Source organism: Protopterus annectens, chromosome 3.part0 (genome assembly GCF_019279795.1).
Source record: "Protopterus annectens isolate FY-2018-M chromosome 3.part0, PAN1.0, whole genome shotgun sequence".
NCBI lineage: Eukaryota > Metazoa > Chordata > Ceratodontiformes > Protopteridae > Protopterus > Protopterus annectens.
This window is the reverse complement of record NC_056731.1, coordinates 5,943,521-5,960,260: the sequence shown is the minus strand read 5'-3', so window position 1 is coordinate 5,960,260 and position 16,740 is coordinate 5,943,521. Positions and strand designations below refer to the sequence as shown.

The 16,740-nt window shown below is 43.3% G+C and overlaps 1 protein-coding gene across 3 annotated transcripts in view; it reads left to right on the top strand.

The window, feature by feature from the left end:
• The window catches only part of YME1L1 (YME1 like 1 ATPase), a 1,802,807-nt gene that overhangs the window by 1,218,625 nt on the left and 567,442 nt on the right, over positions 1-16,740 (top strand). For all 3 annotated transcript variants that reach the window (XM_044064545.1, XM_044064544.1, XM_044064543.1), the window contains one exon: positions 9,641-9,796. In XM_044064545.1, the coding sequence (XP_043920480.1) occupies positions 9,641-9,796 (156 nt within the window). The remainder of the gene's footprint in view (positions 1-9,640; positions 9,797-16,740) is intronic.

Genomic DNA, 16,740 nt, shown 5'->3' with positions numbered 1-16,740 from the left:
TCGAATGTTATGGTAAGTACATAACTTCTTGTTTTGGTGCCTCTCTCGCCATCAAGATTCCTTCTCAGTAGTGTTTTTTCTGGTTCTTTCTTATGCGTGTGATGTGCTCCATGCTGGCTTGGCATATACAGTTAAAGCTATGTGTGCTTATCTGCTCCTGAACCCTCCTTTGGCCTCTCCATTTGAGATTTGAGATCAGGCAATTTCTGAAATGCATCCTTCATATCAGGTCCCTTCTTGGAACCTCAATTTTGTTCTTGAAAAACTGACTCAGGCTCCTTTTGAACATACTAATTCAGCTTTCTTGCAGCTTTCTATTTGGAAGTCTGTTCTGCTGTTGGCTCTTACTTCGGCCATCAGAGTGTCTGAACTGCAGGCTATTATGGCCATTCTGCCTTTTTTTTTATTTTATTTTTTTTTTTTAATTTTTCACAGAGACAGGGTGTCTCTTCATACTAATCCCTTTTAATGCCCATAGTGAGTCATGAGTTGTTTCTTAAGCATTCAGCTTTCTTTTTTTCCTTCCCCTATTATGCTAATGAGAAAGTTATCCACACATTGGGCATGCATCGACAGCTCAGATATTATTTGGATAAATCAAAGGTTATTTGCAAATCTGAGAAACTTTGTTTCTTTTCATCCCAGGACTTTGGGTTTAGTTTTTAAGCTAACTGTCTCTTCGTGCATCTCCAATGCAATTTCTTTTCATTATTCATTTCTTGAAAAATGCCTTTCTTCATCTGTAAAGGCACATTCTACTAAGGCATTTGCCTTTTCTGGTGCTTTCTTCAAGGTTTTGGACACCAAATCCATTATTGAAGCTGATACTTTGTCCTCTGTTCATACTTTTACTAAGTATTACAAATTGGATGGTGTTTCCAGGGCCAGAACAGGTTTTGCCAGGGCTCATCTGCATGGGTTTGTATAATGCTCTTCTGTGCCCTTCTCTTCCTGTTCTTCTTAGCTCTTGTAGTGTTCCTTCAGTGAAGAATACTGCAGCAGTGATATGGAAGGACATAGTACAGTTGCCTAAAATCCTACCATAACGGGGGGGACGGGGGACGCAGGAAATGAGCAAATCTTGAAGCTCGCTCTTCTCCTTAAAACTTCTTTTTGGAAGGCGGGGTAAGCCCTGCCCTGCACCCCCCCCCCTCCAACTTATACATGTGACACACAGATCGCCTTACCTTGGAGAAAAGGAAATATTCTGAGAAATGGCATCTGAGACTTTGTGTGTGTATATGTACGTGTATATATATATATATATATATATATATATATATATATATATATATATAATATGAAGTTCATTCTTTCAGTCTTGTATTTTGAGAATCAGTCCAGCAAGTCCTGACATATCAAATGGTTACCGTTCTACATTGTCTTTGGGGGTATTGTCTTCCTCCCAGAGCAATTCAGTTCTGAGTATTTGCATCCATACGTCACCTTTTTGCTGTACGCCCTACGTAGGGAGCATAAAATATTTCAAGGAGTGAACTTCATACCCTCCACACTACAAAGTTTCTGTTTTGTTTGTTTTTGACCCAGTATAGGTTGCATACTGGGTTTTCTGAGACTTTTCTGAGTATTCATGTGATGTACGGTGCCTATAAAATTCTAAGACTGGTGTACTGGTCAGATGTTGGCTTACTTTTTGCAGGAAATCTCTTCAGTAAATAATACTGCAACAGTGAAGAAAAGGACTTCTGTTTATGGTAAGATTTTCCAAAACTGGATTTTCCCCTGCCCCCAGGATAGCTGGGCCCAAAACCATTTGGCAGAAGGCACTAGAGACTAATCCAGTGCCTGCCAGCTTGCCTTGGCCTAAATTGAGCAGTGCAAGTCCCCCTCCATTTCCTGGACTTCAGCTGATTCACTTTTTGAACTGACTTTAATCTTTGTGTCATATATATGTATATATATATATATATATATATATATATATATATATGTATATATATGTATATATATTTTCCACTTCTTACCCATTGTCTGTTGATCATTACCCCTCAACTGCCCATTCGTTCTTTTCATTGAGCGATGTTTAGCTGGGAGGGTACCATCATTTAGTCAGTCAGGTGTGGTTTGAGTTTTTTTCTTTTGTTTCCCCTGTTCCTAATGCACACACCTAGGGAGGTGTACAGAAGAAAGCATGGAGTGGGATGATGGCAGAGGATGCCCCTTTATTTTTGTAAGGGACATTTCCCCCACATTCTTGGAAAAAGGTATTTACTTCTGCTACTTTTTCATTCAGAGCCATGAAATGCCAGTCCCACATGCTTTCCTAACAGCGTTCTTTGCAGAAGAGGGAGGGTGGAGATGCACGATAAGGATCTGAAACAGATGCTTGAATTTGTGCACTGTCTGTTCAGGTTGCCAAGCACTCCAAAAGTGTGTCTATGATGCAGTTGGAATGTCATGCAGGGCAGCAGCTCCAGGTTCTCTTATTTGCTGACATGTATGGTTGAAGCTAATGTCCCTTCTAGAACCATGTAAAGACTGTCCTTGGTGTGTTCTTGAGTAAGGGTATCTTCTTTATTTCCCTTCTCAAGAAGTTTTCAAGAAACTGGGGGGAAAAAGGGCAAGACTGTGCAGTCTGTTGAGCAATGTTTTTTGGGCCAAAGCTCCTAAATTCAGCAGGAATAACTCACCCAAAGCAAAACAAAGGAAGTAAAAGTGAGAAAATCAAGGAAGATCTAAAGAGCAGCCTGGGGATCCTCAGGGCTTTGATCCCAACAGGTATCGGCTATGGCTCAGCCTGACTGCCCCCTCCCATCCTTCTCTTGAGCCCACCTCATCATATGCCCCATTGGTCTGTCTCCCTTCAGAGAAGGTTGGTTGGCACTTGGCCATCTTTATACAAAAAAAAAAAAAAAAAAAACCTCACCCAAGACCATCGGGTACTGGCTAAACATTCTGAGGAAGATTACAAACCACAGTTCCAAAAGATACCCGAGTGCATAAGGATTCCAACAATCTCCAGGAACCAGGTAGGCCTCATTTTCAACAGTTTTATAAGAAGTGTTCCAGTCTGGTGCTATATAAAGTATCCTAGCTGAAGAAGGAAGAGCACTGTTCCAACGAAAGGAGACTAGTACTGGATCTGTCTTATGTAAAGAAGTTTGTTAAAGTGCCAGAGTTCTAAATGCCAACTCTTCAGGGCCTGTAACCACTCCTGTCACCTCAGGCCCTTATGGTCACATCGACCTAATATAATTTTATGTTCATATCCCCATTGCCAGAAGCCACAAAAATTCCTTGGATTTGTAGCAGGAGGATTTCATTTCCAGTTCACATCTTCACCCTTTGCTTGCATGCTGCTCTTCGGCTCCAGTTTCTGCCTGTCATCAGCAAGGCAAAAATTAAACCTGACCCCTTCAGAGAACCTGGTCTTTTTGGGAACCCATCTGAACACAACCCCATCAGACCCTTTCTCCCAGAAGACAGATTGGCACATCTAATCACATGACAGCTCATATGGCATAGTGGTACGTTGCTCTGACCCTAGTGCACAGGGTCTTGGGTTCGAGACTTGGCAGTAATATGTTTTGGCTTTACTGGAAAGTCTCACCCAGACTCTGCTACAGTTTGCTGTGAGGGAAAGACTAAATTGATTGTATTTGTTGTATTTTGTATTACTTTATTGCCTTTTTCTATTTTATATACTGTGATTTGTTTTCTTTACACTGTTTTACTTGTATTCTGCTTTTAACTGCAGATTAAAACTTGAAAAGAGACCACAGCTCTGTTTCTTGCGAGGAGTCAGACAGAAATTTTTCCCACCTGGTCACTGTTGTGTTCGTAAACACCACTGTCTTTCTAGTTGCCTGCCCTTTATGTTAATTTGACTATATATCTCATTTCCTCTCTGCTTTTACGGGCTGGTGTGAGTAAGCACAAAATTATCATTTTGTGAAATCACTACCCTTCAACTATTTAAATTTATTGGCCATCATATTATACTGCATAGTACCAGAATACAAAAGTGACCACCCCCTTTCAATCTCTCTTGCTGTTTTAAAAATAGTGACTCTCAACTAAAACTTAACTTTTTAGACAGGTAAAACTTAAGTTACCTACTTTCACATCTAACTCCTCTAGTGCACACTGCAGTGTTTAGGATAAACCATTTTTTCATCTTACCTTTAAGCATCTATTGCAAAATCATCAATTATTGGAGAGACTACATTCTGCCTCTCAGTAGTCATCTTGGGATTAGTGCTTCTGATTTCTCTGATGAGAGAAATAATGCAGTTGCATTATTTCTTGGAGACTGCTGATCACTAGAAAGCTTAATAACTGCTTTATAGGCGACAGCTTGGAATCTGTGCATATATTCTGATCCTGGTATGAGTAGGAGCAAAGTGCACAGATTCCTGACAATTTCTGGTTGAAGAGTGAGTGTCTGTGCTTAACGTACCTAACTGGTCTGGTTGCTATTCGAGGCATCTACCAGAAAAAGGCTGAAAGCCTGTAGACCCTTGCATCATCTGGGACAAGACTGTGGATCACCAAACAGGCCATGGCCTGCTTCTGTTCTTGGGATTGGTGCTAACAATTTGCTTCTGGTGAGAGAAGAAGCAAAGGAGTATTGTATCCTAGCAGAGTGAAGCTTTGCTGAAACCAGCATTAGTAGTAACCAGGCAGTAGCCATTCATGCAACGCCTCACTTTTCATCATTCTTGACAAGCTAATTCTTTATTTTTCAGTAAGTACTGCTTGATTTCTTTCTTACTTCAGAATATCTGCCTAAATAACTTCATCCTTAAATTTTCAGGGTCTGTGTATTAGTTTCCCCTTAAGTGTTTGGCAGTGCTCTGTACAGACCCAGACATTTTTCCTTTAAAATGAATATATAAGGAAACAGCTCCAGTACTTGGTAATAGTGACCATCCCTCCTGGCATGTCTAATGGTCAGTCCCCTGTGCTTTCACCTATTAACCTGGTGAACTTGGGCATTCTGAGGCAGTATAGCAACTGCCTCATGTACACAGGCATCCCTCTCCTCTTACCTCCCAGCACTCAAACTTGTGAGAGATGCACTTATATATCCAAACTGGAAGCCATGCACTCTCAAGCCAAGACTGGAATAGCTGGTCAAAAGAAGATCAGCACCTGCACCACACCACATGCAACACATAGCTCTCCAAAACACCCACCATCACAGCTCTCACATAAAAACACAAACCACACACCCACCTTCGTGGAGGCTCTCAATAGAATTCTACCTAAACATCAGAGACCTCCAAGGCAGAAACACACTTGATCAGCACAACACAGCACAAACCACAGGACACACAGCTCACCTACACAGTGTGCCCCATAACCTAAGCCTCTAAGGCAAAGCAGCTTGGCCAATACACTAATCATAGGTGACTCGATAGTGAGGCAAACTGATGTCCCACTCACTAGGTTGAATAAGGAGAAGGTAACAGTCAGCTGTCTGTCAGGTGCCAGAATCTGACACACAACACATGCACTCAGGTCACTCCACAACAAGTACAAGTATGACTCTCACTGTCCATGTGGGTGTGAATGACCTGAGGACTCACCTCCCTGGACTACATGAAAAGAGGAGCTCTCAGATTATGTGGCCCAGGCAGGTATGATCCTAGCCCTGTGCAGTGTCCTATCGTCGTACAGAATGATACCGCAGTACATGCAGAAAATTATTGACTTCAACAATTGGCTAAGTTTCTGGTGTCATTCTAAGGGGATCCAGTATCTGTCTGCTTGGGGTGACATGATTGACAGACCTCAATGCTTTGCCAGAGATGGCCTGCATCTGTCACCCCTGTGTTTCCAGATAATGGCTAAGGTTCTTTCCACCCATATAGTGCCTTTTTAGGCGATGTTCCAAAGACCAAATTACCACTGTAACAGCTATAAATAAATGCAATCTGAGGGTCATGCTGCTCAGTGCTAGAAGTCTAAATCTCAAGATGCACTTGCTCGAAGCACTCCTCAAAATGGAAAACATAGTCATTTGTGCTTTAACGGATACCTAGTTTAAAGCAGCAGAAAGCACCCCTGCTGTACCAGGCTGTAACTCATTCCACACCTTTTGGCCCCAGAACATGGACCAAAATTCCAAAGGTGGTGTCTCCATATTGTTAAAGGATGTGCACACCTCCAGACTAGTAGCCCAGCATAACGCATCTGAGATACTTCAGGTATAACTAACATTGGGTAAGACGGCGACTCAGGTTGTAGCCTGCTATAGGTCCCCAACCATGTACCAAGACTCATTCCAACCCAGCACTCTCATACTAGGTGACTTCAACTACCCCTTCCATCAACTGGGAAAACTACTTATGCACCGGTACACTGGCCCAACGCTTCCTGGAATTCATCAATTCCAGTGCCCTGGACCCAGCTCATTCTTTCCCCCACTAGAGGAAGCAGCATCCTTGACCTGGTTATTACTAACATGGGCAACCATTGCTGTACACCAATAGTCAATTCCTGGTATTGACCATAAACTAATCACCATGGAAATTGACATCTCACCCACACCCTCGCAAAGGTAACTGTCATGAAAAACTTCTCCATAGCTGACTTTGGGCTCCTAAAAACAGAGGTGGCTAACTTCACGTCACCCATGCCAATGAAAAATAGATGCATGACTGCCGAATCTTGACCAGTGCACTGTACAAATACATACATAAATGCATGGAACTAGCAACAGAACCAAGACGCTGTCCTCCAGAAAAAGGAAGTCAATCTGGTGACCCCCTGCCATTAATAAACTCTGCAACAGAAGGAAGAAACTGTTGCAGAAAAAGGTGAAGTCACAAGACTGGAAAAACTCCCTTATTAGCTTCAACAGAAAGTTGAGCTCCCTCGTCAAAACCACTAAAGCCAGCTATGAAGGCAGAATTGCAGCAGACACTAAACAACCACAAAGCCTTCTGTAGTTATATCAGGAATCTCCACGGCAACGCCCAGGTTTGCTCTGAGTTACTGCACAATGGTACCTTCTGTATTGAGCCAACAGATATTGCCAACATACTGGCCAACAGAGTCATTGCCAACTTTACCCCCCCCCCCCAAAGGACCAATCACAATACCAGAGGAATGCCAGGCACCTAGCATTACTGCAGCACAGGTTAAAGCTGCATTGTTCAAGGCCAAGAATATAGCTTCCATGGGACCTGACAATATCCCTGGATGTGTTCTTCATGAACTACAAAATGAACTAGCACCACATATGTGTGTCCTGTTTAATCACAGCCTCACCTCAGGCTTTGTCCCTACAGAATGGTGCAATGCTAAAGTCGTCCCTGTCCATAAAGGGGGAGCGACTACAGACCCTGGGAATTATCACGCCATCATAACACTGGGCAAAGCCTAAAATTTGGGGGGGGGGGGCGCACAGGCTCAAAAATAGGGACAGATTTTAAATATTGCTCTTACAAACTTAGAAAGTTGCTAGAATGGCAGGTTTTGAATTGGCATGCATTTTCCAAATTATATGAAGTCTGCAACTTAAATGAATGTCACTATTTAGTGACTTCAGTTCTCAGTGATTTGCCAGAAAACCACAACTTTTTATGAGGAGCAGACTAAATATATTAGGCAAAAATCTGGACATTCTGCAAAAATCTGTACAGTTGAGAGGTATGCGCCCCATTAGCCTGACAAGTCTGATATGTAAGGCTATGGAGCGCATCATCATGGACCTAATTAACAAGGATATTGGGAATCTCCAAACTCTAGATCCCATGCAATTTGGTTTTGTGAAAGGTAGATCATGCCTGCTCAACCTGAATGACGACTTTGAGTCAGTCACCAGAGCTGTGGATAAGGGCAAGGCAGTTCATACAGCCTTCCTCGATCTGGCCAAGGCTTTTGATACCATTCCCCACTCAGGATTTATAGATAAACTCACCAAACTAGGCATCAACCCCTATATCGTTAGGTGGGTTGCAAACTGGCTCACAGATAGAACCCACAGTGTGAAAGTAGCGGACTCCAAGTCAGACTTCCGACCAGTTATGAGTGGAGTCCCACAGGGATCGGTCCTGGGTCCTCTCCTGTTTGGCATCTACTTCTCAGAAGTGCAGGCCAACATGGAGGGACTCTGGCTGACCAAGTTCACAGATGACTGCAAGCTGGGAGCCATTATTAATTCCCCAAGTGATGCAGACATCTTACAGAAAGGCCTCACTGAGACCAATGACTGGTGTCAAAACCATGGCCTTAAGCTTAATGCCAAAAAATGCATCGTCATCCCTTTGGGAAAAACTCAATTCCCACTAATTACCACATCGATGGGAGCACACTGAAGGCATTACAAGAGATCTGGGGACACAGGTTGACAGCAGCCTCTCCTTCAACCACCACATTGCCACTGTGGTCAGAAAGCTTTTCTATGTGACACATCTCATTACCAAGGGTTTTGCATCCAGGTAGAAAGAGGTCATCATCTCTCTCTACTCTTCCCTCATTAGGCCAATCATCGAGTATAATGCCCCATTTGGCATGTACCTCACTAGACACGTAACAGCTGGAAAGGCCAGAAAAGTACCTCAAGAAGAGGATCCTAGGCCTTAAACATGTCTTACACGGACAGACTCAAAAAAACTCCATCTATTCTGTCTTATATCGTCTACTAAGAGGTGATCCCTGCTTGACTTACAAAGCCATGTCTGACCCTCTCCCAATCCCTCCGCACCACATGCTCCAGAGACCTCAACTTCAACCTCATTACCACAATCAACAGAACATGCTGGAGGGACAGGTTCATAACCCAGAGAAGACTGCCCATGCTCTGGAATAGACTTCCCATACATGTCAAGCAGTGCACCTCACTGGCCCTCTTCAAGAGAAATCTTGATGAGTGGATGGGAAATAGAAAGTTCACCTCAGGGATCACTCCAGTGGTTCAACTTGATAGAGGCACTGGGAACTAATGTCGGGCAGCATGACGCCAGGGCATTTCTATGGGCTAGGCATGTAAAGGCACAAGGGCCATTAATCTAGTACACACCTATGAACCTGTCTAACACTACACTTTCCAAAACATTTTGCTCTTTGCTCTAGAAGGAAGTTTCAACTAGGAAGTTCCTACAACCTTTGAGCTACATAGCATCTTGTGTCCTCCTGGTAGTGCTGACCTGTCTGCACATGAGGAGGCCTCAGTGGTATTTGAGAAATAGATGGTGTCAGCATACACATTTGCTAGAGACCAATATCTCCTTGCTGCCATGCATAAAAAAAAGAGAGCAGTCTGAACCATGGGGTGCCCTTCCAGCCAGTCAGGCTACCTGCTGGCAGGATATCTCAAAACTGAGGACTTCATTAGTGAATGTATTCAAGATTTACATTTAGTTTAAGTCACTAACACAAGTGTACTTTCTCTGCTTTTCCTCATCTCAGCAGTATAGTAAGTCCATTCAGTATAAAGTCATGTGAACAGAATCTGTCCTGTTGTACTGGAAAGTCAGTCTTCACCTCCAAGCAATTGTATGGTTTCTTACCAGAATGCTGTCTCTGATACTGTATTACGTAGACTGTTGTAAGAAAAAAATGTTTTTTGTTTTCTGCTATGCATTTTTATACAAAGCAATACTGTTGCTATACATGTACATGTTAAATTGTATATTTCATTCTTTTTTTATCTTTTCTTTGTACACAGCAATCGACGCTGCAGTAATTGCACGAGGAACAGTTGGCTTTTCTGGAGCGGATCTAGAAAATTTAGTTAATCAGGCTGCATTGAAGGCAGCAATTGATGGAAAAGATATGGTAACAATGGTGGATATGGAGTTCGCAAAAGACAAAATTCTCATGGGTAAGTCATGTTGAGTGTTAGTGTTTTGCCTATGTTTACTTTGAAAATGTTGCAGCATGCATAATGTATGTGCCTTAGAGCCTTCAAAATATTTGGTAACCTGTTTCGGTATTTTTATCTGAGCACTTTAATTTTAAAAATGGGTGTATACTACCATAATCACAGCCTATATTAGTTGCACAAATATGTATTTTTCATGTGTGTAGCTCTTGAGGAATTCTGCCACAGGCTGTGGTCTGATGTCTGGCCAGCACTGTTACTCCTCAGCTAAGCTAATGTTATCTGCGGTTGGTGTGCCTGGAGTAAAGTTTGGGTATGTCCATCCATGTTCAGTCCTTTGTTGCAGTATTCAGTGAATGCTCAGTGCCCCATTCTGCCACTAGTGTGTACATCAGGTCATTGGTATCCATGCTGTTACCGAAGAGCAATTGACTGTGTGGCCAGTGGCCCACATAGAAGTGTAGGTTATAATTAAGATAGTAAGGAGGAGGAGGAATGCCTGTAAATGGCAGATCTGTAAGTCTCTTAAAACCAGTGGGTCTATTTCCTGTGTTTGGAGCATGGTATTAGTATGCGCAGAATTTGTTAGGGATTTAAGCCTGACACCATAAGCTGTAAGGCTGTCTTGTTATACCTGAATAAGAAAAGACAATCTGACATCCGATCCAGGACCATTAGTTCAGGAATGGGCGAAAATGACATCAGATCAGGTCCCATGCTACTTTAATGCTTAACTGATTTGATTTTTTTCAAAACTTCAGAGAGTAATCACCGTACGCCATGCACTACACAGATGTTGGGGGGAAACAGTGTCCGCAACTGAAAGCATGGTGGCCTTCACGGTTGCATCACCAGAGGCTTCAATTATAGTACACATCAGTGCCAGGTCCTGGTTGAGCACCTCGGCAGTACTGGCATCCTTGAATTTAACATTCCTCATATGCAGCTTGCAAAATCCAAGGGCACCTTGGATTTCTCCCTTAATTTCGCCTTTGTCTTTTTCAAAGAGACATTTAAACGGCTAGCTGAATCTGATGACACGGTAAACTTACTTATGAAAAAGCCTTCCTTAGCCCCTTCGTTGCACTTTAGGCTCTGTAGCTCCAGCTCCACCCCTTACCCACAATCCTCTACTCAGTTATGTCAGATCTTTTTCGCTGCTTCAGCTTGTGAATGTGGTCACCGTTAGCTCAAGTAGGTTGCAGTGGATGAGTAGTTTTTTTTGCTTATATTTGTCACCCTTTTCACTATTTCATTCCTGAAAAAAAAAAAAAAAAAAAAAGATTTATCTTCTTTTTTGGCAGTGTAGCATCAGGTCTTGAGCCCTTGCTGCCTTCTTCTTGCTACTAATTTGTTGGTATCTGTGTTTACCATTGTTTGTATTTATTGGTTATTATTTACACACACACACGCGTGCGTGTGTGTATGTGTGTATATATATATATATATATATATATATATATATATATATATATATTTTTTTTTTTTTTTTAAATCTTTACCCTTATAAGTTCTAATTTTATCATTGCTTATATTTTGTCCTAATTGATTGTCTTTTGTTGCCTTTCTTGCTATGTCAGAGAAAAATGAATTTAAGAAGTGTTCTTCATGCGGCACAAAGTTCCAAACTCAGATAATCATTCTGAGTGCGTATACTGCCTTGGGAGCAGGACATTTGAGTACTGCATGTGACATTTGTACTGTCTTTAACTATAGGCCTGTTTTGGATAGGAAGAATAAGTTGATTCTAAAAGGCCTATTTCATTCATATTCTTCTGCCTCGAGCTCCATCCTCTTCAAAAGCAAAGAATCAAGGAAGAGTTCCTTTGATGACCATCCTCCTTCAAGTTCTTTGGGCTCTGCTGTGCCCAAGAAAATTTTGAAAACCTCAGATCCGTCAAACTCTTCAGGTCCAACCCTGGCAAAGTTGAAATCCTCGGTTCTGACCCTAGCAAAATATGTCACCTCCAGCCACATACAAGTTATCTCAGGAGCAGGTACTTTGGGGACACACTCTCCTTTCCTGCAGGATACTCCTCGAAGGGTATACTGTCCACCTTCATCCCGCCTCCTCCTCCTTCAGGTCATCTAAGAACCTAATAGAAGCAGCTGTGGACAGGATGATTAAAAAGTTTCTCAGAACTCCGATTCAGTTGGGTGTTATTCTGGCTCCAGCTCTGGCTCCCATCAAATATGTGAGCCTACCTTTTGTACAACCCCAAACGATGACTCCTACTCTGATCTGTCCTATGGTTTCAGAAATTTTGGACTGGAGAATTCTGAATTTGTGTGTTGGATCTGAAGGCCTGGCTATCTGTGACTCCAACACCTTCTCTGACCCAGATGCTCAGACTCTGTCAGATCTGGAAGGGTCTCAGAGCCATAGTGTTGGTGCCAGATCTGTGGGTTGGGTTTGAATCCTATGTTTTCAGAGCCTTCCCTTCCTTTCTGAGCCATGGTGCTAGACAACTCTATTCAGACCCTTGCATTGAGGCTGGAGCCTGGGGGGGGATTGGGTTCTGTCCTACTCAGGTGTCCCCTGATCCTGTCCTTTTGAGACCTGGTTCTCCCATGACTGCAGTCTTTGATGTAATGGAGATAGCTTTCTCCACCCGAGTGGAAAATACATGTTTGCCCCCCTCGGGTGCACCCCATCCTTAACTGTCTGCTGTGGATACCGGATCATTTTATCCTGTCCCATTGGGACAGCTGTTCTGGTCAAGCCTGGAGACTGTCATCATTCAGGACTCTACTGGCACTTCCAAGTCCTCTCCAGAGCCTCCCACCGAGGAATCCCCATGGAAGCGTACATGTAGGAGGAGACACTTAGACTCTCTACAGGAATTGTTAACTGAAGACACGGACTTTGATGAAAGGGTGGGGTCTCCCAGGTCGCCCCTTGAGGACGTATCCTTCGGTGAAATACTTAACTTTTGTTCTTCCAGTTCCCCCTTCCCAAGAGGAGTCAGTATTCCTTGAGGCTGTCAGAGCCAGCTCATCTGTGACTTGGGTAGTCCTCCTCGGCGGATGAGATGGTATACCTTATCTCCCGCCAGGCTTGGAAGGATCCAGATGTCATGGCGCCTATCCCCAAATGTCCAGACAAATATCATGTTGCACCCAAGGATAGGGCTTATTGGAGCAAGGATCCTTCAATGGATGCGATGGAGGTAGCTACCAGGAAAGAGCTTGCGAAACAGAGTTCTTCTGTCCATCCCCCTAACAAGAGAGTGCAGGCCACTGGAAAGATTTGGGAAGTGTGTCTGTGCTGCAGCGACCTTTGCCCTCAGGTCACTGAATTACTTAGCACATGTTATGAGATTTCAGCGGGAAATGATCAAACAGATGTTCATCGTATTTCACTGTTGCAGTCATCACTTTTGGGCTATATGCTTGCAATAGCTCTCAGTCGGCCTGATTAACAAAGTCTTGGGTCCTGCTTCGGTTGCTGTCCCTTCTTCCATGACGTCAGGTCGTCAGGGGTATAAAACATGCAGCTGACGCCATTGCATCAGTCTTCCTTGCCGTGCGATGCCTGAAGCAGAAACCGTTCGCAAGTGCCGGTCGGCCGACTCCTTAAATTTTCGTTTTCGAGTTTCAGAACCGAAGTCTTCAACTAAAGCTAAGTACCCCGTTGGGGAAACCTCTTTTTGCTCCTTACCGATGTCAGTAAAAGTTAATAATTGCATTACTTGTAGAAAGCAAATACCTCATAAAGATTTTCATTCGTACTGTATTCCTTGCCTAGGCCCTGACCACAATGTACCGTGCTGTCGGTTTTGTGCTTTATTTAATCAACGCACTGTCAGTCGTCGGTATATTTTCACCTCAAAATATTTCTGTTCTCGGTTTAATTATCCGGAAATGTCATCGGTTAGCCATCTGACTACCGTGATTCTGAAAAAACGCAAGGATAAAGACAGAGACAGGCCACCAAGGTCCAAAACTGCCAACCATGCTTCTCCTAAGCCAGTCGCCAGTTCGCCGGTACTCAGTGAGGCACTTTCGCAGCCCCTGATACCTGCTACTTCTGATTCGCAGGCCTCTACTGAGACCCATTTGGAATCCGGTATGCCGCGAGATGCTTCAACTATGGAACCTGCGGATGTCTCTACCTTGGATGGGTCTGGAGTCGCTGTGCCGACACTGGCTTCTGAGGGCGTATTCAGGCCTAAGGACTTGCATATTAAACCGACGCCTCCTTCTTCTTTTAGGCCTAAATCTCAAACCATGCCTAAAAACCAACACCCAGGCCGCATGCTCAGGCCTCTATGCCTAAAAAACAAATTATAAGAATGGATGAAGATCTTATAACTCTAATCAGGGGAAGCCAACTTCCCCCTTTTAAGAGACCTAGGACTGAAGTTGTTTATGAATTTTCTAACCAGGATTCTGATTTTTCTGATTCTTCTGATGATCTGGATTTGCCCTTATCTACTTATGAGGATTCTGATGCAGAGGACTGTATTCCCTCTGCTTCCCCTCCAGAGGATTTTTCTTTTGGTGAAACCTTACGTACTCTAAGGGAGTATTTTCACTGGGAAAGCCAGGATTTTTCTGATTCAAAAAAAGAGGCTTAGAGGTTTCTTACTCCTGCCTCAGCATAGGCCTTTAGCTATTCCTCCAGTACTAGACATTGATGATGATGCTTTTTCAGAATCTAGTTTGGCCCCTTATTCCTTGCCTCCTGCTCCCAGAAAACCTGACAAATATTACAGGGTTCCTGAATCACACAAGTTCCTTTTTAAAAATCCTATTGCGAATCCAGAGACTATTTCACAGGGACCCAAGGGCATTAAGGCTTCTACTGCTAAAAATCCTCCCCCTTCTGATAGAGACTCCAGGGCACTGGATAGATGGGGTAAGAAGGTTTACACGTCTGCAACCTTGGCCATTAGGGCTTTAAACTGCCAGTTTCATATGTTAAAGTATCAACAGAAAATGATGTTGATTCCTGTCTGTGCGGAAAATAAAGAATTACAGGATTTAATGCATTCTGCTGAACAGGTTGGAAAACATACTTTGAAATGTGGATTTGATTCTTTAGAGGCCTCTTGCAGGGCTGCTGTTACTGGTTCTGTGCTCAGAAGGCATGTTTGACTTAAGGAACAATCTTTACCTGATCATGTTAACGCTAAATTGTTGGATGCTCCCTTAAATCAGGACCACCTATTTGGCAACAAGGCTGAGGAAGTTCTTAAAAAGATGGAAGATAAAGCTAAATCTATGCAAACTGTTAAAGATTTCTTACAAGTTCAGCCTCCTAGGTTTAGTAGGCACTGGCCCTCTAAGAATTGGTCCTTTCCAGCCTCTTCAAGGTCTTCTCAAGCCAAACCCAGACATAGCAGAAACCCCAGGTTTCAGTCCCAGGGGACACACAAGACTAAGCAGTGGGGGGTTTCCGCACCCAAATCAGGGTGTAGTAAGACTCCCCCCTATGGAAAATAGTCTGAATGACTTGCTTCTAAAACTTCCAAGCACTTCCCAACTGAATGCTCCTTTAGGCGGAAAGATTGGTCTGCAGGCCAAAAACTGGGAACTCATTAACCAGGACAAATGGGTTTTAAATATAGTGTCCCAGGGATACAGATTTCACTTCCACACCTTACCAACACCAAGCAGGTGGCCAGTTTTTCTTCGTGTTTCACTGTTGCAGTCATTACATTTGGATAATCTGCTGGCAGGTTGCCCTCAGTCGGCCTGATTAAGAATGTCTTGGGTCCTGCGTCGGTTGCTGTCCCTTCTTCCATGACGTCAGTTCATCAGGGGTATAAAACATGCAGCCGATGCCATTATACCAGTCTTTCTTGCTGTGCGGTGCCCGAAGCAGAAGCAGTTCACAAGTGCCGGTTAGCCGACTCCTGAAATTTTCGTTTTCGAGTTTCAGAACCAAAGTCAGAAAGCTAAGTACCCCGTTGGGGAAACTTTTTCTTGCTCCTTACTGATGTCAGTAAAAGTTAATAATTGCATTACTTGTGGGAAGCAAATACCTCATAAGGATTTTCATTTGTACTGTATTCCTTGCCTAGTCCCTGACCACAATGTACCTTGCTGTCGGTTTTGCGCTAAATTTAATCAACGCACTATTAAACGTCTGTATATTTTTGCTTCTAAATATTTTGGCTCACGCTTTAATTATCCAGAAATGTCATCAGTTAGCAATCCATCTACCGGAATACCTTAAAAACGCAAAGAAAAAGACAGAGAGAGGCCGTCGAGGTCCAAAACTGATGACGATGCTTCTCCTAAGCCAGTCGCCAGTCCGCTGGTACTCAGTGAGGCGCTTTCGCAGCCCCTGATACCCGCTACTTCTGATTCACAGGCCTCTACTCAGACCCATTCAGAGTCTGGTATGCCGCGAGATACTTCAATTATGGAACCCGTGGATATCTCTTACCTTAGATGGGTCCGGAGCCACTGTGCAGGCACCGGCTTCTGAGGGTGTTTTCAGGCCTACAGATTTGTATATTAGACCGACTCCATCCTCAAAACTAAGGCCAAAGTCTAAATCTATGTCTAAAATACGGATGCCTGTGCCACATGCGCAGGCCCCTATGCCTAAAAAACAAATGATCAAAATGGCTGAAGATTTAATTACTCTGATCAGGGGTAGCCAACCCCACCCCCCTTCTAAGAGGCCTAGACAAGACATTGATTATGAATCTTCTGAGCAGGATTCTGTTTCTTCTGACTCTTCTAATGAACAGGATTTGTCTATACCTACTTATGAGGACTCTGATGCAGAAGATTCCATTCCGTCTACTTCTTCCCCTGAGGATTTTTCTTTTGGGTTAAATTTACATACCTTAAGGGAACATTTCCACTGGGAAAGTCAGGATTTCTCTGAATCTAAAAAGAGACTTGGGGATTTTCTTCTTCTTCCTCAGCATAGGCCTTTGGCTATACCTCCTGTTCTAGACATTGTTGTTGATGTTTTTTCAGAA